Source organism: Leptopilina boulardi, unplaced genomic scaffold (genome assembly GCF_019393585.1).
Source record: "Leptopilina boulardi isolate dan_hultmark-lab unplaced genomic scaffold, ZJU_Lbou_2.1 LbouV2_248, whole genome shotgun sequence".
Taxonomy (NCBI): domain Eukaryota; kingdom Metazoa; phylum Arthropoda; class Insecta; order Hymenoptera; family Figitidae; genus Leptopilina; species Leptopilina boulardi.
This window is the reverse complement of record NW_026137805.1, coordinates 2,785,022-2,808,643: the sequence shown is the minus strand read 5'-3', so window position 1 is coordinate 2,808,643 and position 23,622 is coordinate 2,785,022. Positions and strand designations below refer to the sequence as shown.

The 23,622-nt window shown below is 26.4% G+C and overlaps 2 protein-coding genes across 4 annotated transcripts in view; one reads left to right on the top strand and one right to left on the bottom strand.

The window, feature by feature from the left end:
• Window positions 1–4,665, bottom strand: part of LOC127280599 (sushi, von Willebrand factor type A, EGF and pentraxin domain-containing protein 1) — a 52,795-nt gene extending 48,130 nt beyond the window's left edge. For both annotated transcript variants that reach the window (XM_051303699.1, XM_051303700.1), the window contains exon 1: window positions 4,296–4,665. The gene's annotated coding sequence lies outside the window, so the exon portion shown is untranslated. The remainder of the gene's footprint in view (window positions 1–4,295) is intronic.
• An 8,050-nt stretch (window positions 4,666–12,715) lies between these two features.
• Window positions 12,716–22,764, top strand: LOC127280605 (uncharacterized). Of its 2 annotated transcripts, XM_051303724.1 has the most exons (5): window positions 12,716–13,037; window positions 13,925–14,079; window positions 14,697–14,851; window positions 15,728–15,901; window positions 17,631–22,764. In XM_051303724.1, the coding sequence occupies exon 5, from the start codon at window positions 17,880–17,882 to the stop codon at window positions 21,510–21,512; it is 3,633 nt and encodes a 1,210-aa protein (XP_051159681.1). In that variant the 5' UTR covers window positions 12,716–13,037; window positions 13,925–14,079; window positions 14,697–14,851; window positions 15,728–15,901; window positions 17,631–17,879; the 3' UTR covers window positions 21,513–22,764. The 2 variants fall into 2 exon arrangements, with proteins under 2 accessions (XP_051159681.1, XP_051159682.1); XM_051303725.1 differs by lacking the exon at window positions 13,925–14,079.
• Window positions 22,765–23,622: the final 858 nt, after the last annotated feature.

Sequence of the window (23,622 nt, the reverse complement as noted above, 5' to 3'; positions counted from 1 at the left end):
CAAAGATCTAATTTCATACTCATATTTGACATACATTTGTCAAAAATTCATTTTGTATTCAAGTATAAAATATGAAAATAAAGAAAGGACTTTTATATTTTGAGTTGGTGAAATTTTATTATTTTTATTGTGGTAATTTACGTATAAATAATTATTTCAGACGTATAATATAATAATATATAAATGTTTTTTATAAATCAACGAATAACATGCGGCAATTATTTTTAAGAGTCATTAAAAGTACCGCACACTAACTTTAATTAGAAAATATTCATTAACATTGACGTGATTTAAAAAAAAAGAATGTAATTACTTCAAATGTGAGGAGAAATAAAGAATCTTTATAACGGAAGAAAGACAATAGTAAAGTCACGGAAAATTGTATTGTTTAAAATTTTTGTTGTCGCAAGCTTAGAATTATTGCTTTAGTAAAAGTGTAAGTCAAGGTCTCTTATTGTGATATTTTTTTTTAACATATAAGGAAGCAAGGAATTATATTTCTAGAATTCGTATATTGTTTCAATTCCGGAAAAGTATATTATAATATAACAAAAATATGATTTAATTTATTTTAAAAGTAAAAAAAGATTTATTAACCCTTTGCCGGTTATCTGTTACGAAATGTCGTTTAGCTTTAGAGTCCTTTCTGGAAGAACATAAATGACAATGGAACCCGATTTTATTTGAAAATAAATAATATTAGAAAATCTTATTTTATAACTAAAAATATGAATTTTTTTAAAAAGTGCAATCACGTGAAGCTATTATTCAATTACAAAAAGATAAGTTTCTTTGTTAAAGACTTTTATCATATCTAAATCAAAATGTAAATATAACCTTGAAATTAAAACTGACTGATTACGGCCCTGACTTTTTCCACGTGTGATTCAACTGTCAAACCGCTTGCTTCTCAAGTAGGGGTTAAATATATATCCTTTTAAATATGCAAAAATTCCATCATATAGAAATTGAGATAGAGAAAGAAATAATATTCTGTGTTTTCCATTTACATAGATAATTCGAAGAATGGCGAAAAAAATGAAGAAACATTTTTTAACAATAACGGTCAGTTTTTGAGGAAAATTATACGATTTATTGAATCGTAAATCGCGCATGACAAGGATTTTTGATTTAAAAACTCTGTAAACAGTCATGTGTGATTATTTATATATACATATATTTTTTTTCCCAAAATAAATTAAACATTTTCAGTGTTACGTAAATTAAAGAAAGAAAGAAAGAAAGAGAGAGAAATTCCCTTTGACAGAATCACGCGATTTCAAACACTCTTTGTCGCCTCAAGACAACGCAGTTGATCATTAAAATCCATAGTCACAGTAAATTGAGAAAGTAATTTTTTTTCATTTTCCTTTTGTTGATAATGGCCGACAATTTTCAGTGATAGACAGTTGATAACTTTCAGTTAATTTATAGGTGAGTTTACTTTCTAAAATTGTTTGCACGCATGACTGTATATGTATATGTACATACAATTATTTATATCTATAATTCTTATTGGTCACTATTATAAAAAATATTTTTTCCTTAAGAAAAATTAAATATCAAGTAATGAATTATTTCTTTTTTGAAAAAACAGAACAGCAAATTGTCGATTAAATGACAAGCAAGCAGGGTTGGATAACTGGAAGTCGAAATCATTCCGGTTTGGCCGCACGACTTTGAAGAGTCAGAGAATTTCTATATAGTTTCTAGATCGTGACGTGGATTATTGTAAAGTATCAAAAGAAAACATTAATATTTTTGATCTTAATTCACGAGATATTATAAAGAAAAAAATGTAATTTAAAATAATTTTACATGAAATATTAAAATTTTGATTTTATGTTGAAATTTGTGAGGTTATGTTGACGACTCTTACACGTTCCATGCTACGAACTAGCAATACACTGTGCAGAAATTCTTCGACTTGTGATGCTGCTTTGTGTCAAAGAAACAAAAGGATAAGAAGAAGATTTATGCCTTTGGGTGTATTACGTTAGAAAACCAAATCGTAAAGAATCGTTTTTTTTCGAAAATCACAACGTACGGAAGAATTACAACCAGACGGAAACAAAATAAAAAAATTAAATGGTAATAAAAATACTTTGGACACAAAAGAATTTGGAGATAAGTTCCTAGTGCCAAAGAGAATAAGAACATGTTTTTTAGAAAACTAAATCGTAATAAAATATTTTCATCCAAAAAATCAGAAGACATGTGAGAAAATAAATTCATTTTTTTCATGAATAAAAAAAGATTTCTTTTAATGTTGTTTTTGTCATTTTGTAACCTAACAGTTATTTGTGACTGTAGAAACAATAATATACTGCAGTTTAGTCAATTGTGCGAGTTATAAATATTATCAAATATACAGAAAGAGAATGTAAAAAATAAAAATAATCTGTCTCAATAAAAAAAAAATATTTTTTTTCGCTTCATGACAAGTGAATTTAAAATTAGACCGAGGATATCCGCGTACAAAAACCTACATTGTGTATGTATACCTATTTGACTTCACACAGAGACCTACTCAAGCCTCATCCTATATCTTAACAGGAGACGATAGGGCGATGCGATATAATACAAGAAGAGAAACGGTTGAGGCGTCTATATACGTTCCTTGACCGGTTGTATATACCTATATATAATATACGCCATTGGAAATATTCTCCTTTACTTCGTGCACTGGAGTTCGTTGCCTGCCATTTTTTCTGCTTTGGTGCATATCAAAGCACTAATTACGAGCTTCATGGAAGAAACTTATTTTTTCTCATTTTTTTAAAATGTATTCTTACATTTTTTCCTTTTCATTTTTTTATTTAAAAAAAAATTTTTTTTTAGTTTCACAACATTATAATAATAGTATTATTGTAGAAGTAACAATAATATCAACAATTATGTATGACGTAACAAAAGCATTAAAGTAAAAAATTGTACTTTAGACAATGAAATTAATAGTAAAAAAAAGTAACAGTAAGAGTTGAAGGTAACGAGAATATTAGTAAAAGCAACAATAATACTTGTAATAGTAACAAAAGTAACAAGAAGAAGTAACGGCAAAAGTAAAAGTAACAAAAATAAATAACAACAAAAGTAACAGTGCAAAAAAAAATTGTAAGAGCAAAAGTAACATTAATAATTAAAGCATTGATAGTAACTTTTTTATTAACGTTGTAATTAATATCAAAAATTATAATTAAAGAAATAATAAAAAAATTTTTCATAATTAAAAAAAACTGAGAAAAATTTTTTTTCTCTTTAATTCCTCATAATAAACGCAGTTTACTTTGGAAATAATAGACCAACATTATAATATATATATATATTATATACCGCTAAACATGGAAATGAAAAGAAAGCTAATCAAGGAAGCTGCGATAGAGTCAACATTATACAAAACAAGATTAAGAAACTGGGTCAATTTTCTATGGCAAAAGTTCAATTTCGCAAAAATTTATGGATAAGCATTATGTATTGAATATTCAACTTTCCATTAATAATTTTCCTTTACAAATTTTTATATTGTTGTTATTATAGTCGTATATTATAATTTTATATTACTAAATTAAATTAAATATAAACTAATTTTTTTATGGAAAAATTATTAAAAATATAATTTATTTTACGTTCATTAGAAAATTTAGTATTTATGTGGTATTTTTTTTATTAAATGAACGAAATTTTAACTGCATAAAATCACTGGAGCTTTACGAAACTACATATATAATTCTCCTTTTTTTCATTTCCTTGGCGGAGCCCTTTTTCTGCGCGCACGCGAAGAGTAGTAGAAGTTCATATTAAACGCTCGTGGTGATGCGGTTTGTGTTTAAGATTTTATATAGACAAAAAAATATATTTCTTTTTGATTTAGTTTTTAAATAAAAACTGTTCTCTTTTTAATTTAAAAATTTTTTTATTTTTTTTTTAACTATATTAAATAAGAATGATAATTTAACAAATAACCCTTTTTACCTAATAGAATGGGGTAAAAGGGTTTTTTACAACAGTCTCCTTATTTATGATAAATTATTATAATAAATTAAATTAAAAAAAAAATGTCAATGTTAACAATAACAAACATATCTCAAATTAAGTGTTTTTAATAATAAAAATTAAAAACAAAATTCATTAAAGTTTTATAATTCTTTTTTTAATAAATTTAATTTTAATTTAATTTAAAAAAAATTTAACTTTAATTTAAATTTTATTTGAGAAATTTTTTTTAAATTTTGAATAATTTATTTTTACTTAATTAATAATATTACTGAAAATAATTATTTTTGTCAAAAACTTACGTTTATTTATTATGTGTATTCTTTTAATATCCTTAAGTTCACCCACGTTCTAGAAGATAGTCCGTATTCTGGAGAACATTGACGCGATTTTATAAAACGCTGATGAAACCAAATTGGACGATCACAAATTATATATATATATGTATGATCTTCCAGGTTACACTACACTATTCGTTGTAAAATAATTAATTAATTAATTAATTAATAAAACAAAACGAAAATGAAAAAAAAACATTTAAGAAAAACAAATTATAACACAAACGATTTTTCGAAAGAGAAAACGCTTTTTAAAGTCTCTTTAACGAAATGAATTAAAAAAAAATTGTACTCTTTTTAAATAATTATTTAAAGGGTCACGGAGCTCTTTCCCTCCGGCCCACCGATTTGAGACTGAAGAAATCGGCACTGTCTTGGCCCAGCTTGGTGAACGGCTCAACCTGTTCGTGCACAAGACGTCCTGTAGCCAGAGGATAAATCCAGTACCGGACACACTACCTTTCTCCCTCAATAGAAAAAAACAGACAATAATTAATTTATTTTTTTCAAAATTTATTCAGTAGAAAAATTTGTTTTATAGTTTTGTATTTTTTGAAATTAAAAAATAAAATTAATTAATAAAATGTTTAGTGTTAAAATTTTAATAAAATATAGATAATATAAAATGAAATTTTTATATTATTCTTTTAAATTATTTTCTTTTTATTATTTATTTATTTTAATTTAATTTCATATTTTTATTTATAAAACATTTGACAATTTATTTTTTAAATGAATGAAAATTAATTTAATTATGTTCTTAGAATATTTTTAAAATTCTTTTATATTCTTAAATTTAAATATTAAATTTATTTTTCTTTTTTCTTAAAAACAACTTTTTTTCTCAATGTAACTTTTAAAAACTTTTCTTTTTTATGTCAAGTTCAGCCTGTGGCGGAATCGAGTGAAAAAAAATGAGAAAGTTCGTCTCACACGTTTATAAAATCATTGAAACGATTCGATTATATGCATTGGACATTATACGTGTAAAGAAAAAAAAACCCAAAAAATTCTTTTCCTTTTTTTTATTTCTTAAAATATACCTTATGGTAAAGATTTATTATCTTTAAAGACAAATTCGTAACGTTATATAAAAAAAATCTTCCCTTGTTATTCGATTTCAATCTTGCTGTATATAAAAATTCCTTTTACGAAATAAATAACATAATAATTTATTTAAAAAAAACGTATTTTGAAGAAAAATTGACTAAATGTTAATTAATTGAGATTTAATTCAACAGTTCAAAAAATGGTTTTAAAAAAAATTTTTGTTTTAATTGAAATTTCTTTGTACTAAAGCAAACATTTATCTGAATTGAAACAAAATTTTAATTAAAACAAATATTTATTTTATTATAAAATTTTTTTTCTTAATTAAATAAAAAAAATTCTTTTTGAAATTTATAAAAAGAATAGGGTACAGAGGAAATTGAAGTCGATCCTGAAATTGAATGAGACTAGGGAAGGGAATGGAAGAAAGGAGAATTATTGTATATACAGGTATATATGTATATGTGTGGTAGACAAAGCTCAGTTTCTTTCAGGCACCTTCAGGCACCACGAATATATGGTATACCTGGGCCGCCGAGTTGAACCGATTTTACTCGAGCAGAGGCCAGTTGGCATACCTGTGTCTTATAGGTGTGCATTTAATGCTCTCCTGCCATGGGGAAAGAATCTGGAACCGATGCATCAAAAAAGCCATCGCATGCTTGAAGTGCGTTTTAAATGTACTGTGCATCCAAGAGTGACCCCTAAGTAACAAATTTCATGCGGATTCCTACCAATTTTTTAAAGTTCTTCCGCTATATTGGAAACACCATTTTTTTTATTTTGAAAAACTAACATCAAATTCAAAAGCAACAATCCCACAAACCCCCGAGTAACGAGTTTTATGAAAATCGGATGAACTTTAAAAAAGTTTTAACCATTGATGGATTAAAATAAAATTGTTAAGTAGTTGGGTAAAATGGTTACATTATGAATAGACAGAGAGAGAGAGAGAGAGAGATAGATAGAGAGATATGTAATTGGGTAAAATTGTTATTTTGGAGACACTTGACAGTGTTTGAATAAAATAATTGTGTCTAATGGGGTAAAATGTCACATGAAAAAAGTAAACTCATGTAAAAAAATTATTTCAATCGTGAAAAAATGAGATGTGCAATTAAAAAATTATATTTAGTTAATTTCAATAAAATGATATATATTATCAGAAGAAACGATTATCGCGTCACAGAACAGTGATGATTTCAATGCTTGGATAGGAAAAAACTACTTAATAATTTAAATCCTTTCTTTTTTTTTAGAATAAATTGAATATCGGCTTGATAACGTAATTGGTTGCTTGCAGGAGCATTAAACAATTTATCATAAATATATAAAATATAGATAACGAGAAGCAGAATAAACTTTTTTATGATCTTATCTCAATTACTACGGTCTGAATTATAGAGAAAAAATTTTCGTGTGCCTGTTTTTCTATAAATTTAAAATTTTAATCCTCAATTATATTTTTCATAATACTTTTATTTATTTATAGTATTATTTTTTTTAATTGTCTCTAATAACATTAAATTATTGTAACAAAACTAATTTAATGGACTATAAATTATTGTTCTATTTTGATTTACTTACCCTGTGGGCAAAAAACCATGTTCGTTCTAAAAACGTTTAAAGGACGTTCTTAGAACGTTTCATGTCCGCCAAATAATGTTCTGGAACATTTTAAGAACATGGATGTTCAAATAATGTTCCAGAACATTATTTGGTGAACATGAAACGTTCTAAAAACGTTCTTAAAACGTTTTTAGAACATGGTTTTTTGCCCACAGGGTAGCGATCTCGGTGTTATGATTTATTACATGAAGTAAAATTGTCTATATTATAAAAATGTTGAATAATTTCCTAATGTGTTATAGTATAAAATTAATTAGAGTAAAATATATAGAATATTAGGTGAGATAAAATGACACATGTGACAAGGTTAATAAAAATTACTTAAAAAAATAGTCGTTAATTTATTTCTTTAAAATTATAATGAATATACTTATTTTAATTTAGAATAGCCTTTATTAAAATAAATTTATCGAAAATTTTCAATAAACCGGTCTATTTCTCCGCATAATATATATTTTTTATGAGTTGTTCCTTGCAATATTGAGTAAAAAAAGTTGACATATATTACATTATAACCTATATGGAAAAGTAATTGCCAAGTCATAAACATCAATATACATAATAATTAAGAATATAAGGAATTTTGGTATATAGGGTAAATGCACCAGTGGTGGATCAGGCACCAATGGTGGATCAACAGCGTTAAAAAGGTTAAAATAAGCTATTTCTAATTGAACTAAATGTTTCAATCGTTTAGGGGAGGTGTATAGATAAGTTTTATGAAATAAAATCATTTGAAAATATTTAGGAAAACAAAGCAATACAACAATTGTTGATTTTATGTTTTTTCACATGAAATCTTAAAAAATAATTGTTTAGTCTAAATTTTTTTAATTTTTAGAGTAGAAAGTAATCAATTCTTTCCATGCAGAATACTTTTGGAAAAAAATTTACATCATTAAGTTATTTTTGTGTAGTGTAAAGGGGTAAATGATCCACGACTGGAGGAATGTCATTTTATTGTTGAATGTGGGTGTGAGGGGGTGTAAACGTTACAAGCAGGTCGAAAACTACACGATAGTGTCCTTGAAGACTTGTTAATTCATACTATTGTAAAGATTACCCTATATTTTTCATCTGAAAAAATCTGTACACCTTTAAAGTCAAAATAATAAATTTAGTAGGCTTAATTGATCCACCACTGGTGCAGTTACCCTATATGCTATAAGGACGGAAAACTTAAATTAAAAGAATGTGTGGTAAGAGCTATAATTAAATTTCATTTTTACCACCCTCTCCCTCACAAAAAAAATTCTTTTCAATTTCATTTTTGTATATTCTCATGGTATTTTATATAGGATGATTGATTTTATACGGGGTAAAATGACACCTTAACGTGATAATTAGAGCCAATGGATATAGGAAAACTGTATGCAGTAAAATGGAACATTATGCAGTAAACAAGTTACAAGCGGGATGAAATAACTTTTAATTGGGGTAAAATGACATATTGAGAAAAAAATACAGAGAACATAGTAAAAATATATATATTTTTTCAAACTCACATATATTTCATACTTGACTATAATTACAAATAAAACGTAAGTGCGGCGCATTGAAAAGGAAACTAAAAAATCATTACTTTCATCTACAGAAAATAGATGTGTATGTATATACAAGGCATAGGCACATGCAAATCATGTACGTTCACCGTTATAAAGATATTAGAATTAGGTATTTGTACTTCGAAGCGGTATTATTGTCAAGGAAATAAAAAGAGGAGTTTAAATTGCTAACAAGTATGACCCTATTTCCCCTCCTATTGTAGACATTTCAAGAATACTCTACTGAATAAATAAGTATATATACAAGTTTTTTAAATATTCATTTATTTATTTAAAAATATAAATTTTAATTTACTTAATTATTTTATACATAGATTTGTATAAACAATATATATATATATATGTGACAAAGGTGTAAGTGTGATTATCAGCTCTGTTGCACTTGGGAGGCGTTCAACCCGGCAACTTCTGGCTGCACGCGAAGCAAATCCTTTACGCGAGGCTGTTTATAAATAAAACGGAACCATCATCCTTACACTGCTTACCTAACCAGAAAACTCTGATGGAATAAAATACTTCATAAACTCTATTGTTCTTTTTCAACTCGGGGAGAAAAATTATGAAGAAATGTGAAAAGTTACTTGTCGTCATTAATAATATGCTTTACTGTGTAGAAATTTAAATGTGGGCCTGATAGGGTATATACTGAATAACTGACCAGTGCCCTACAAGGCTGCTACTTTTTCTTCAATAATAAGACTGACCTAATAAACTAAACTAAAATAGTAATAATAATTACGAAAATCATAATGAAAATTTGCGCAAACTTGATTATCATGGTGAAAACCATAAAAAAACATAAAAAATCACAGTTTTTCACGATTATCTTGTAAAAATCAAAAAATTTCGAAAAAAGTTTTAGACAAAAGTTGTAGATCTCTAAAAAAGACACATTTTATGTTTTATGCATTTTTTACCAAAAGTCATTATTTTTTGAGAAAAATGGTCCCAAAGTAATTTGCTGAAATTGTGGGGTGGAGTCTACAGCAGCGGTAAATATTAACGCAAAATAGTAAACACGGCCTTCGGCCGCGTAAGGTACTGCTCGCTTCTCTTTTTAATAAATCTTGGCGAGAGGGGGTGGATGTGTCCGAAAGTATTTTGCGGAATTCGTTGGATCCTGAGTAATGGTGAAAATCTTCGTTTTAATGAAATCTACAACTTTTGTCTAAAACATTTTTTATAATTTTTATAATGTGACCCGATAATCGCGAAAAACTGTGATTTTTTATGTTTTTTATGGTTTTCATTATGATAATCAAGTTTGCGCCAATTTTCAGTATGATTTTCGTAATCAGCGCACAAAACTATGTAAGTATATTGAGTTTCATTAAAATCCAAGGGGGGCCTTATTAAAATTAAAATTAATTTTTTTTATTTCCTTTAAAAAGATGAGGTTTTATTCAATAAAGAATATAAATATAATGATGAAAGTGCGCATGTTAACAATTAATTGGTTTGCGAGAACATGTAAAAAAGAACTTTCAAACGATTTGCATAATAATTATTATTACATTATACCTACTTTTTTATTGATTATTTTTATATTTATAAAATTTTTATACGACAGGATATTCTCTATATTTTTAACAAATAATTTAATTTAATATTTATTTAACTAAATTTTGGTTGAGAATTAATAAATGTTTAATAGTAAATATTTTCATACCAGTTTCGAATCTGTTTCCGGTCGGTAAAGTAGATACAAGGAAGGCGCCACTGAACATTGTTCATGAATTTAAGCGCGTAATTATAATTACTTCAGTTATGATCCTTTAATATTTGAAAGTATTTGAAGACAATTCAATAACAATGAAAAAAATTGTAACAAGAAAAAAGAGTAATTATATAATTATTACAATTATAATTTAATTATTCAAAAATTTAAACAGCAAATCAATATGTGTTGGAACAAGTTGAGAATTATGTTCGAACTTGAAGGAATCTGGTGCACACACAGAAAGAAGAATTTCGCTCCCGCTTTGAAACACGCCCCTTAATTATGTAATCTGTGGTGTGTAGGGGAGAGCGGGGCAAAGCCGCTATGTGGGGCAAAGGCGTTTTTCAAAATATCTTCCTTCTTTCTTATCTAATACAATTTTTGTTTACAGTTTATTATTAATATGATTAAAGCAATTAATTAGAAAAGAAAAAAACTCGAAAATATTAAGTACAATAAGAAATATAATATAAAAATAGTTTTTGCAAGGAAGAGATGAAAATTTCGTTGATCGAAGATTCAAATTTAAAAAATAGTTTTAAGCACTTGGGTCTTAAAAATATTTCGATTGAATAAATGAATCATTTATCTACACGATCTGCATTAAATTTAAATTCATTTTTTTATTTATATAAGTGAAATTTTAAAAATAAAAAATGTTTGTCATTGGGGGCAAAGCCGTTTAAAAAATGTTTTGTAAAAACAGTTGAAAATGAAAATCTGCATTACCTTTAGACATGAAGGATTTCTAACTTCAAGCGCATCAAATGTCAACAAAAATGTTATATATTTTATTCAATAAAATAACTCCAAAATTTGTCTATTGGTAAATATTGTTATTCTTAAAAAATGTTTGTAAACAATATATGTATGTATATCAATATAATGTATATTATTATTAATTTAAAATACAATTAAACAATAAAAAAATGTACTTTTAAATATTATTAATAATTAAAAATACAATTACAAAATAAAAAGAAATTATTATAAAACTAGCAAAATTACACGCGCGCAAGCGCGCGTCCAACTTTAATTGCAATGGTTATTTTAAAATAATAATAATAATAATAATAATAATAATAATAATAATAATAATAATAATAATAATAATAATAATAATAATAATAATAATAATAATAATAATAATAATAATAATAATTCTGCATCAATGGAGAAATAAATTAATAATAGGTATATTTCTAATTTTCACGTTATCATTTATTTATACACAGAAAAAAATGAGTTTGATGTTATATAAATAAATAAATTTAAGTAAAAATTTTAAAATATAAATATTAAAGTTTTAGAAATAAATATTTTTGATAAAGTCAATGTTCGATGAATTTTTTATAATCTTTCAAATTACAAAAAATTAATTATGCTAAATATTTTTTTGTATTTTCTATAAATATTTCGTTGCAAATGAAAATTTTAAAATGTTTTTTTTTCAAAAAATTTAATTAACTGATAATTAATAAATATTAAAAAATTATGTAATCAAAAAAAAAATTTAAATTAACAGAAAATTATTAATTATATTTTAAAAAGTAAAAAATTAAATTAAAAAATATTTAAAAATTTTGAAAAAATAAAACCTAAAAAAAATTTGTAATGTTTTAAACTTTAAACTTAAATTAAAAATTAAAATCAAATTGAAAATTTTTTAAAAAAGCAAACTATTTTTATATTGTTTATAGATAAAAAAATATAACAATTTAATAATTAATAATAAAAACAAATTAATAATAATAAATTTATGAATAATAATTTATAATAAATAATAATGAATAATGAAAAAATAATGAAAGATAAATAATAATTATAAGTTAAAATGTTCTAATTATCTGTAATAATCATTATATTTAAAAAAATGTATATATAATATAATAAATTTATAAATAATAATAAAAATTATATTATAATTAAAACTTTTTTTTCTATAAATACCAAGTAGGAAATATACTGGTGCTGCACACAATGAACAATATCTTTTTTTACTTTAAACTGTCACTTACAATATATGACTTAATTAATGACGATGAATAAAAATATCCGTCATGTTAACCATAAAATATTACGAAATCAAGAATTGTCAAAATTTTAGAAAAACAAAAGGAACAAAATACGACTAACTTCAAGTGTGGACAGACGGAATGAATGAATGAATACGGAAATTATTATAGTTAATAATATACAAATATCCATTAAATGAAAACAAATATTTTAATTTCATTTTATTTACAGACTTCAATTTTATTTTTTAAATTTCAAATTTCCCATTTTTCACACTGCGCATGTGCATGCATTTCTGACGCTGAAAGCATAAGGGCCAACGCACAATAGCTTCGCGAAAGTCGTTCGCGAACGAGATGCATGAGATAGAAAAGGATACGAATATATCGCTTTCGCGAAGCTATTCTGTTTAGGCCTTTAATCATTACATTGAATTTATCCTCTTTTTTTTTTATTGTTTTTTTAATTCACTGTTTGTTTTTTATTCACTTATAAAAAAGGTGGTTGACATTAAAAAAAAAATATGAATGTGTTGAAATAGAAAAAAATAGATTAATACAGATCTAAAATTTACTTATTAAAAGTTGATCGTTTTGAATTCAAATTCGCCATTTTGGTATAGTTTCATACGACAGGAAGTGTCGACTTGTGGCGCTACCAGTAAACTTCCACTAAAACCATTTCTTCCTCATGTTCCTCATTGTTCTACTCGTCGCAGAGAGAAGTGTAAGTAAAAAAGTGAATTCTTTGTTAATATCATTTGAGTGTTTAAAATTTTTTTTATTGATCTATTCGGTGTTCTTGTTAGTTATTTTATTCGTCCGAAATTCAGAAATACTCTTCAAATAAGTAAGAATCGGGTTCTAAATTGAATTAAAATAGTAAATTTTTGCGGTGTGAGATTCTATGTCCGCCCCATTTTGTGCACGCTTGGCTTGGCGTCATTTTTTCCCCACAATCGTAGAATGTGGTTCACAGAATTTTTGCGTTATTAATCGATAAATTTTTGTAAAAATAGATATTATTTCGGTATTTCTGTATTTTATTTACAAAATTAATCGAATTTATAATATATTGGATGATGGAATAATCGTTAATAGTAAATATATTCATCGTAAATGGAAGTGCAATTTTTTCTCACTCTAGAAGCATCGGTGCTATTTTCTCTATTATTTTACTTTGCTCGCGATCAAAAATATATTGCCAACTTGTGACGTCACACACATAATGTATATATATATTTATTTATTTCAAAAAATTATTTTAAATCTATTCATTAATACTTAATTATATAATATATAATTTCAACAATATATTATAATAATCTTAATTAATTAATAATAGTATTAATATTTAAATATATTAAATTGTGTATTTTCACTTAAAAATTTCACAACATAACCTATAATTTTAGTTTCTAATGTCCCTTTCTTCAGATCGCGTCACATATTCAAAAAACAAAACAAAACTCAAAAATGTGTCTATCAATAAATATTATTATATTTAAAAAATATTTGTAAACTAATTAAAAGTATTTTATCTATTTATTTTTATAAAATAGAGTTTGTTTAACTAGAAAAAACAATTTCTATAGTATTATTTTCTTCTTGCAGTTAACGTTTTATTTGGAAATCCTCAGTTTCATCGTCAATCATCGTTCTGATTTGAAGATACCGTTTTTGCGTTTTGAAAGAATCAATTGCATCGTCACTTACCGGTATTCTTGGATATTCTGCATTTCACTTGTCATTTTCTGCTTTCGTGTGAGGTAAGAATTTTTAATAAAAAATATTGAGATTTTGATTGGATTTTCCTAAAATTATATACCCCGCGATATGTCGGGTATAAATGTTAAGGGATAACACAATCGATATTATTCTTATTTTCAATTATTACATATTGCCATTTTAATTTTTTTAATATTTAAATATTCAAAAAGATTAAATTTATTAATTTATTGAATATTATTATATTATTATTAATTTATTCTTATAAAATAGAATTTCTTTAACTGGAAAAAAATTATTTCCATAATTTTATTTTCTTTTTCCAAATTTCAAATCAATTTTGTGGAAAAAAATAAAAAAAAAAAATCGTCCATGGGTAAACAGAATTATTTTTAAAAATTATTTTTTGCATTTATTCTTATAAAATTGAGTATGTTTAACTAAAAAATATTATTACTACAATTTTATTTTCTTTTTCCAAATTTTTAACCAATTATTTTCAAAAAAAAGAAACTTAAAAATGTGTCTATCAATAAATATTATTTTATTTAAAAAATATTTGTAAACCTATTAAAAGTATTTTATCTATTTATTTTTATAAAATAGAGTTTGTTTAACTAGAAAAAACAATTTCTATAGTATTATTTTCTTCTTGCAGTTAACGTTTTATTTGGAAATCCTCAGTTTCATCGTCAATCATCGTTCTGATTTGAAGATACCGTTTTTGCGTTTTGAAAGAATCAATTGCATCGTCACTTACCGGTATTCTTGGATATTCTGCATTTCACTTGTCATTTTCTGCTTTCGTGTGAGGTAAGAATTTTTATTAAAAAATATTGAGATTTTGATTGGATTTTCCTAATATTATATTCCCCGCGATATTGCGGGTATAAATGTAAAGGGATTACACAATCGATATTATTCTTATTTTCAATTATAACATATTGCCATTTTAATTTTTTTAATATTTAAATATTCAAAAAGATTAAATTTATTAATTTATTGAATATTATTATATTATTATTAATTTATTCTTATAAAATAGAATTTCTTTAACTGGAAAAAAATTATTTCCATAATTTTATTTTCTTTTTCCAAATTTCAAATCAATTTTGTGGAAAAAAATAAAAAAAAAAAATCGTCCATGGGTAAACAGAATTATTTTTAAAAATTATTTTTTGCATTTATTCTTATAAAATTGAGTATGTTTAACTAAAAAATATTATTACCACAATTTTATTTTCTTTTTTCAAATTTTTAACCAATTTAATATGTAATACAATCTGAAGAAAGGGACATTAGAAGCAAATGAATTGTAGGTTGTGTTTACGACAGTTTTACTTGAACTAAAAGTTTATTTTTGATTTTGTAAGACTGATATCAGATTTATTGAATATTTTGAATGTAAAGAAGATATATTAATATTATTTTGCATTACAAGTTGAACTTCTTTGTGTATTTTCACTTTAAAATTTCACAACATAACCTATAATTTTATCTTTTAAAGTCCCTTTCTTCAGATCACGTCACATATTAAAAAAAAACTCAAAAATGTGTCTATCAGTAAATATTATTATATTTAAAAAATATTTGTAAACCTATTAAAAGTATTTTATCTATTTATTCTTATAAAATAGTGTTTGTTTAACTAGAAAAAACAATTTCTATAGTTTTATTTTCACCTTGCAGTTATAGTGTTGATTGGAAATCCTCAGTTTCATCGTCAATCATCGTTCTGATTTGAAGTAATCAGTTGCATTGTCAGTCACCGTTTTTGCGTTTTGAAAGAATCAATTGCATCGTCACTTACCGGTGTTCTTGGATATCCTGCATTTCACTTGTTATTTTCGGCATTAGTGTGAGGTAAGAATTTTTAATAAAATATTGAGATTTTGCATGGATTTCACTAAAATTATTTACCCCGAGATATCTCGGATCTAACCGCAGATGGGATAACACAATCGATATTGTTCACATTTTTACTTGAGAGGCTGATAGTAAAAGTGGGTTATAATTTGAATGGGAGTAAAAATGGGTTGCGAGCAAAAACGGGTTAAGATATTTTGATTAATTTATCTATTTAGAAGAGATATTGATGACTATTCTTTGGGACGCATGAATATTCCCTTCATTAGATTTGGCGGATCTTTTTTGGTGTCAAATTAAAAATTATCGAATTTACATTTAGTAGAATTTAAAAAAAAAGATTTTATAATGAGCCCAATTTTAATATAAAAAAATTACTATTTAACAAATTTCTGATTTTGTAGAATTTCTATTTAACTGGACTGTGATAGAGCAGATTTTCTAATAAATCCAATTTTCAAGTAATACAATTTCCATATGACAAAATTTATATCTCGAAAAATGTTTATTAAAAAAATTTTTTATGTATTAGAATTGTTCTTTTGTCGAAGTTCTATTTATCCAAATATTCACTTAAAAGTGTTTTAATAAACAGAATTTCCAATTAAAAGAATTTCTATATAAAAAAATTCTCATTTAACAAAAGTTTTATTCAAAAAATTTCTATAGAATCTAATTTTTATTTGATAATGTAGTCATTTGACAGAAATTCTTCTAAGCTAAATTTTTAAGACAATTCTATTAACCCTATAAAAAGAAACTGAATTTTCTCACCCTCTAAAGGGTAACTGGGGTGTCCATACACCCTTCAAACTTATGTAAAAAGGTTTCTATTTGACATAAAACTAATTATATATAGTGATTTATATTGGTTTTTAGTAAGGAAAACAATAGTTTTACTGATTTTTTGATAAAATAAAAAAAAAAAAAACTTGAAAAAAAGAAAAAAAAATGAAAAATTTGTCAAATTTGTCTTTTTTTAAAAAAATGTTTTAGTTTTTCGAAAATTTGACTATTTAAAAAAAATCTATCAGATTTTGAAAGGTGAAAAAATATTGTTTTTTGCATTAATTAAAAAAATATAATTTCTTGAACAACTAAAGTGCAAAAAAATAGAAGAAAATTGACCAATTGAAAAAATGACAAAAATTAATTATTAAATAGATTTTATCAATTAATATTTATTAAAATAGGTGTTATAAATAAAAAAGTTCACAAATTGAATATGCATATAATATATGTGAATATATTATTATCAATTATAATTCTCAATTGAAATTTCATATCAAGTTATAAATAAAAAATGTTTTTTCTAACAATATATATGTTTTGTTTAAAAATGTATTTTTGCAACACTAACCTCTAAAGTTAAATTAAATTTTACATAAAATTTAAATTCACTTATTTTGTGAATTTTGTAACGTTAGGGGGTAACAATAGTTTTTAATTTGACACTACAAAAATTCCGTCAAGTCTAATGATGGGAACATTTTCTTTTAAAATTATTATTTAAATAAATATTTTAAACCTGAAATTACTATAAAAACCCATTTTTGCTCGCAATTTTTTTATATCACACTTTTGTTCGCACTCAAATTTTACTCCACTTTTGCTATCTGACCCTCACTTATTACTTATTGCCATTTTAATTTTTTTTATATTTAAATATTAAGAAATATTAAAATTATTAATTTATTAAATATTATATTATTATTTTTTTACTCAGGTCTTGTTGTGTTACGAGTCTATCAACTTGGATCATTATTGGAGTTTTAATTGAATTTGTTGTCAACAATGCTTTTGCTGAATGTTGTAAGGAATCTTTGCTTTGCTGCATTGGACAAGATTCTGCGTGTGTCGTGCAAAAAACATTATCGAATGTCATTATAGAAACTTTTTTTGATAAACCGTGTTATTGTACATGTATATAGTTTTAAGATAGATTTTAGTTAATTGTTTAACATTTATTATTGTAATGAGTGATAAGAAAAAAGAAACAAACAAATCTCCTCCATCACGTGCAGATATTGAAAATGCACAACGTCGCGTTGAACAAATAAATGCGATTAATAGACGCAATGTTTCGCGACAATTTGTTCCATTGTTGCCAAGGCGTAGTGATAATAATTCGGGCAGTAATCATAATTCAAATAGTGTTGATAGTAATCGTATTCGTACAGTGTACAGTAGATTTACTCCCTTATTTCCGCGTCGTTGTCAACAATCTGACAATGGTCAGAATTGTAATGTGAATCGAGTACGTCGACAGTTGTTTCCTCCGCGTGATGAAGAACATTTAAATCAAGAACAAAGTGCATCTACAAGTGTTAATTTTGTTTACCGTCAAGATCAATCTCAAGAAATAATACCCACGAATCATCAACAGTTGTTTCCTCTTCAACAAGACGCACATTTAAATCAAGAGCCAAATGCATTGCCAAGTTTCAATTTTGTTTACCGTCAAGATCAATCTCTTCAAGAAGACATCTCCGCTGATCATCGACAACCTGAGCAACCTTTTCTTAACGACGAAAATACTGTAATGTCAATTAATGACAATTCTCAGCCTTTTATATCAAACATCAACAATGACGATAGAACTTTGTCGTGGCAAAAAAATTTAAATCTTTTAAATATTGAATCAAGTGAATCTGGCGATTTGGGTGAAGAAAATGAATTTCAACGCTGTCCAATTCCAAGGAAGCGATTTAAATTAAATTTAGGCAGTGATAAAAGAAGCGAAAAAACAACAAACGAAGCTGAAAATGAAAAAAACACGCCAACAGAGAAATTTGAATTACCAAAATCGTTATCGACACAAAAAAATTATGCCAACGAACCACAACCGTCAACAAGTAAACAAGCTGATGTACAAGATGCAGTTTCATTTATATCAATGGTCACAAAGAAGTCAATGAAGAAAACTACTGATAAAATACAGAATACCCGTAAAAAGACTCCCAAAAAACAATCATTGAAAAACAAAAAAGAAACACCTCAAAAAGTCGATAAATCATCAACAACAGCAGTAGACGACAACGACGATGATGATGATGATGATGATGATGATGATGATGAAGATTTAAAACTTCAAACAAAATTTACGATAAAGACTGGTTTTTCTGATTCTTTTTGTTGCTGTCCAGAACTTCGGGATTTGGTCATTAATCAAGTGAAAGTGCTATCGAGAATGACTATATTGGTTACAATTTTTATAAACTTTGCACTTCGTCATCCCACAAATGATTATTTACGTAAAATCTGGTCCGAACAAGGTCCCGATTATAATTCAATATTTCCGTTGTTTAAAGAAAATTCTACAGAACCAAGAACTGATGCAAAAAAAGAAATGCATAATAAATTGAAAAATGAATTTATTCCTCAGTTTAGTGAGTTCATGGGTGGCAAATTTGAATTATTTAATTGCACAAATCTCTCTTCTCAAATACAGGAAATGGCAATTCAATTAAATGTCAATTACTTGACAAATCTTCATTATCATGTCAGGAGTCGACTTGCTACGTTCTTCAAACATGAATTATTTAAAAAAAACAAATCTACAATGAAATTGAATAAAAAGGAAACTACAGAACGCCAACAGGAGCGAACAAGAGTTTACCGTGAAAAAAAATTAATTCGTAGATTACGTAACAAGAAAAAAAGGGAGAAGTGGGCAAAAAAAAAGAAAAAAATAAAACAACTGTATCGAGAAGAAAGAAGAGCAAGACGTGCTGAATTAGAAAGATTACATCCCTATGAGCCGCATGTGGAAAAATTAATTTTTAGAAACGTTAAAAAATTAAAACAAAATCGCGATATAATACAAAGACAAATTGTTTATGATTTACCTCCAAAAGGCAAAAATAGAGGTAAAAAATATCGAGAACGTTTAACATTAAAAAAAAACAACAAAAACTGGGAAAAACCATCACGTAAGAATAAATCATCGAAGCCATCGACAAAAAAAAGTAAAATTATTAATTCTAAAGAGGCCACAAAAAAAGTGCAGGACAATGAAGAGGAGGAAGAATTGAATCATAGGAAAATCATTAAAACAAAACTTGACAATCTTCTCAAATACAATGAATGTGATAATGAAACTCTGAAGGCCTTGAATTTGGAAAATTTGGATTTTCGAGATCTTAAAAGAAGAAAGGAATGTCACAAATTTTTTATATTTTTTCATCGTTTACAAGATTATTTTGCACGTGAAGGAATCAAAAGTTTTATTCTTGTACCAATCATGAGTCCTGGTCTAAAGTACATTACGTACACGAATACGGCGTTAAAACTGTTGGAAACTGAATTGAAAAAAGTAGCACCAGATTATACATGTACTAAAAAAGCACCGGAAAAGTTTACCGTCAATGAAATTACAGCACAAGAACTCATGCACAAAGACATTATTTCGCCATTAAAAGAAAAATCAAAGTTGCTGCATGCTGAAAAAATTGGTTTGGAAAGAAATTTTCAATATTTGGAAAAAGCAAATAATCCAAAAAATTCAGAAGAATTGTCAAACATAAAAAATCAAATAAAAGAAATTACAAAAAAATTGACTCCAATCAAAAAGGAAATACAATTGGAGAACAAACGACATCAAGACATTAAAAATCAACGACGTCCGGAGAAAATTAATGAAAATGATGAAAGATGGAACAACATGTTTGACATATCTAAAATACAAGTCAACAAAGAGAAATTGAAATTTTCCAAAACAATAATGACGGATGGTGTGGCTGTGTCTGTAATTTATAATCTTGTTAAACCAAAAAATATAACAAATTTTTCTCCTTTACAGCAACAAGAATCGCGAGATTTAACAAAATATGAAGTGTTCAAGGGTCTTGACCCAGGTTTGAAATTTGGATTTGCTGGAGTAGAAAGAAAAATGAATGATAATTTCGATATTAAATGTATAGATAAACATATAAAAATTTCTACAAAATCTTACAGATGGCAAACTCAGGAGAATAAGAGACAAAGCATTCTTTATAATGAGACAAAAAATTATAAAAAATATTATCACGATTTGCAAGTAAGTGAAAAATATCGTGACAAAGTAAATCACAAAGATCCTCAACAAATTTTAATATCAACAGAATATTTATTGACAGCGCTAAAACGAAATCAACCTTATTTTGAAAAACGAAAAATAGCGGCTTTGAAATGGGACAAGTACATGTCAGTACAACGTGAAACAGATCTCTTAGCAAATTACATGGTTGGCGATGTAAAGAGGAAACAACTGTTGGTGATTGGATCACCTGAAATATCACCATGGATGCGTGGCCACGTGCGGATGCCGTTAAGAAAAGTTGTGAGGAGATTAATCGAAAAGCAATCTAAATATCCAAATTTACGAATTGTTTTTATCGATGAACATCGAACCACAAAACTTTGCAGCACTTGCAACGAAAACATGGACATTTTCAGAAACAGAACAGCTTATTGTGCATCATGTAAAATCTCATGGAATCGTGATGTAAACGCGGGTAGAAACATTTTAAATTTGGGACTTGTGAAATTGGGAATAATAAATAAAGAACAATTGCCAAATTGGAGTGATTTTCGAGCGTTAAAAAATATCCAAGATTGGAATGAGTAGGGGGAGATTTGTCTTTCCAATAGTCTTCTCACTAGATGAGGGGTAAAGGGGTTAGTTTAATACTGACTCTTTTTTACATGTCCGTAAGGACGTAGGGAAAAGCGAGGCAAAGCCGCTAATGTAACTCTATTTTTTATTTCATTATATTTTCGTGCGGTTATTTCAATTGTTTTTCAATTTGAATAGATGGTAAAGTAGATATTTTAATGAAACAGTGGAGAATCTAATTCAAAATGTGAGGTTAAAAATACAAGTAATGATTATTTTTTATAAAATATCTCAAATTCTTTTAAAAAAATGTACTAAATACTTATGTTTCAAAGATATTCGGCCATTTACTGCAAGTTCGTACAGTTTTAACGGCTACAATTTTCTTCCTTTTAAAAATATAAGCAAAAACGTCGCTGCCCCGCCATAAGGGGCAAAGCCGTTTTTTTTGCATCTTCTTGAAAATAATTAAATTAAATAATCATGCTTATAATAAATTAAAGAATTATTATTAAAATTTGTTGTTAATTAGTTTGAAATTAATTAGAAAAAAAAATCACGTAAATTGATGGTGTAATAACGAAAATATTTAAAAATAAACGTTACATTAGCGTCTTTGCCCCGCTCTCCCCTACGACAAGCACGTATAATTTTGTTCTTCGAGAAGTACCGTTGATCTCGCTGCGTGCTTCAGTGGCGATTAAAGAAACGAGCCTTGAATCGAGAGAAACAGAGAAGAAAATCATCGACAAAGTGAATTGAATATATGTGGCGCATGTATATATGGATGTGAGAGAGAAAGAGAAGTTTGTTGAGTACCGAGAGAAAACCTTTTTTACGTATATAACAAGAAGGATGACGAACGAAAAGAGATGACGAAGAGAAAGCGCAGGTAATGCGCTATATATCTATATAGGTATACGCGCGCATTATCGCATTCTAGAACTTTTTCACACTTTTATTCACCTCTTTTTTTCTTTACCGCCTTTGAAAAGAGAGAATATTTTTGAGAAAACCCAAAAGAAGACGTATTGTGCATTCATTCATAGGAGAAAATATAATAATTTTCAATTTTATAAGCAATGCCTAGTAGGAAAGAAAAACAGTTCAGTGGCCTAATATATCGACAGAGGATAAGAATAGAAAGTAGATGAAAAAAAGATTATTTACTACTCATTTATAAACAATAGATAACAAACAAAACTGATGGCACTATAACCTCTGTCGTTAATATATAGATATGTAATTCGACAGTTTTTATCAAGTCCAAAATAATAAATACATGAGGCATTTAGATTAAATATTAAATTATAGAATTTTAGAGAAATTTTCGAAATATCACTTATTATTTTAGAGATTTTTAATTGTAAATAGGTATTTGTTTATTTTTTGAACCTACATAGGAATATTATTGTAACAAAAGAATAAGAATGTATATTTTTTTCTATATGTGAGAAAACGAATATTGTCGGGAAATAATTATACTAATAAAAAAAATTGAAGAGTGATCGATTCGTCTAGGGAAGTATTCACAGAAAATTAAAAGGCATTAAAATAAGCTGCAACGCTTATTATTTTAATCCATTTTGGTATTAAAATAAGCAAAATTGGATTAAAATAATAAGCGTTGCCGCTTATTTTAATACCTTATAATTTTCTGTGTTAGCAGCGTATCGAGAGGTAAATGTCCTTTGGCATGCTTTATCGAATTCTAAACTTCACAAAGTGATGAGCATTAAAATTGTGACTGCATATAGTTAACCGATAACTTGATACTTATATAGTTGCTATATATATACTTATACATAGAGTGACTTGTTGAAATTGTGTATGGTGGGAGGCAAAATCGTTCAAGTGCGAAGCCACGTTGGTGGATACCGTTAAACTTGGCACAGCTTCCTGTCGATTCGCGGCCATCCTCACTATTATCTGCTTTGCATACGTATCGTTAGGAAATTCACCTCTTTTTGGATCATCGTCATTGTCACACAACTATTTTTACTTATTCTTCTTTATATCCTCTTCTTTCTTTAAAATATCAGTGAGCGCGTAATTTTTTTTGGCACAAACGAGACAATTCATCATTTCAGCAATTGGATTTCACTTTCTTTTTGACATTCGT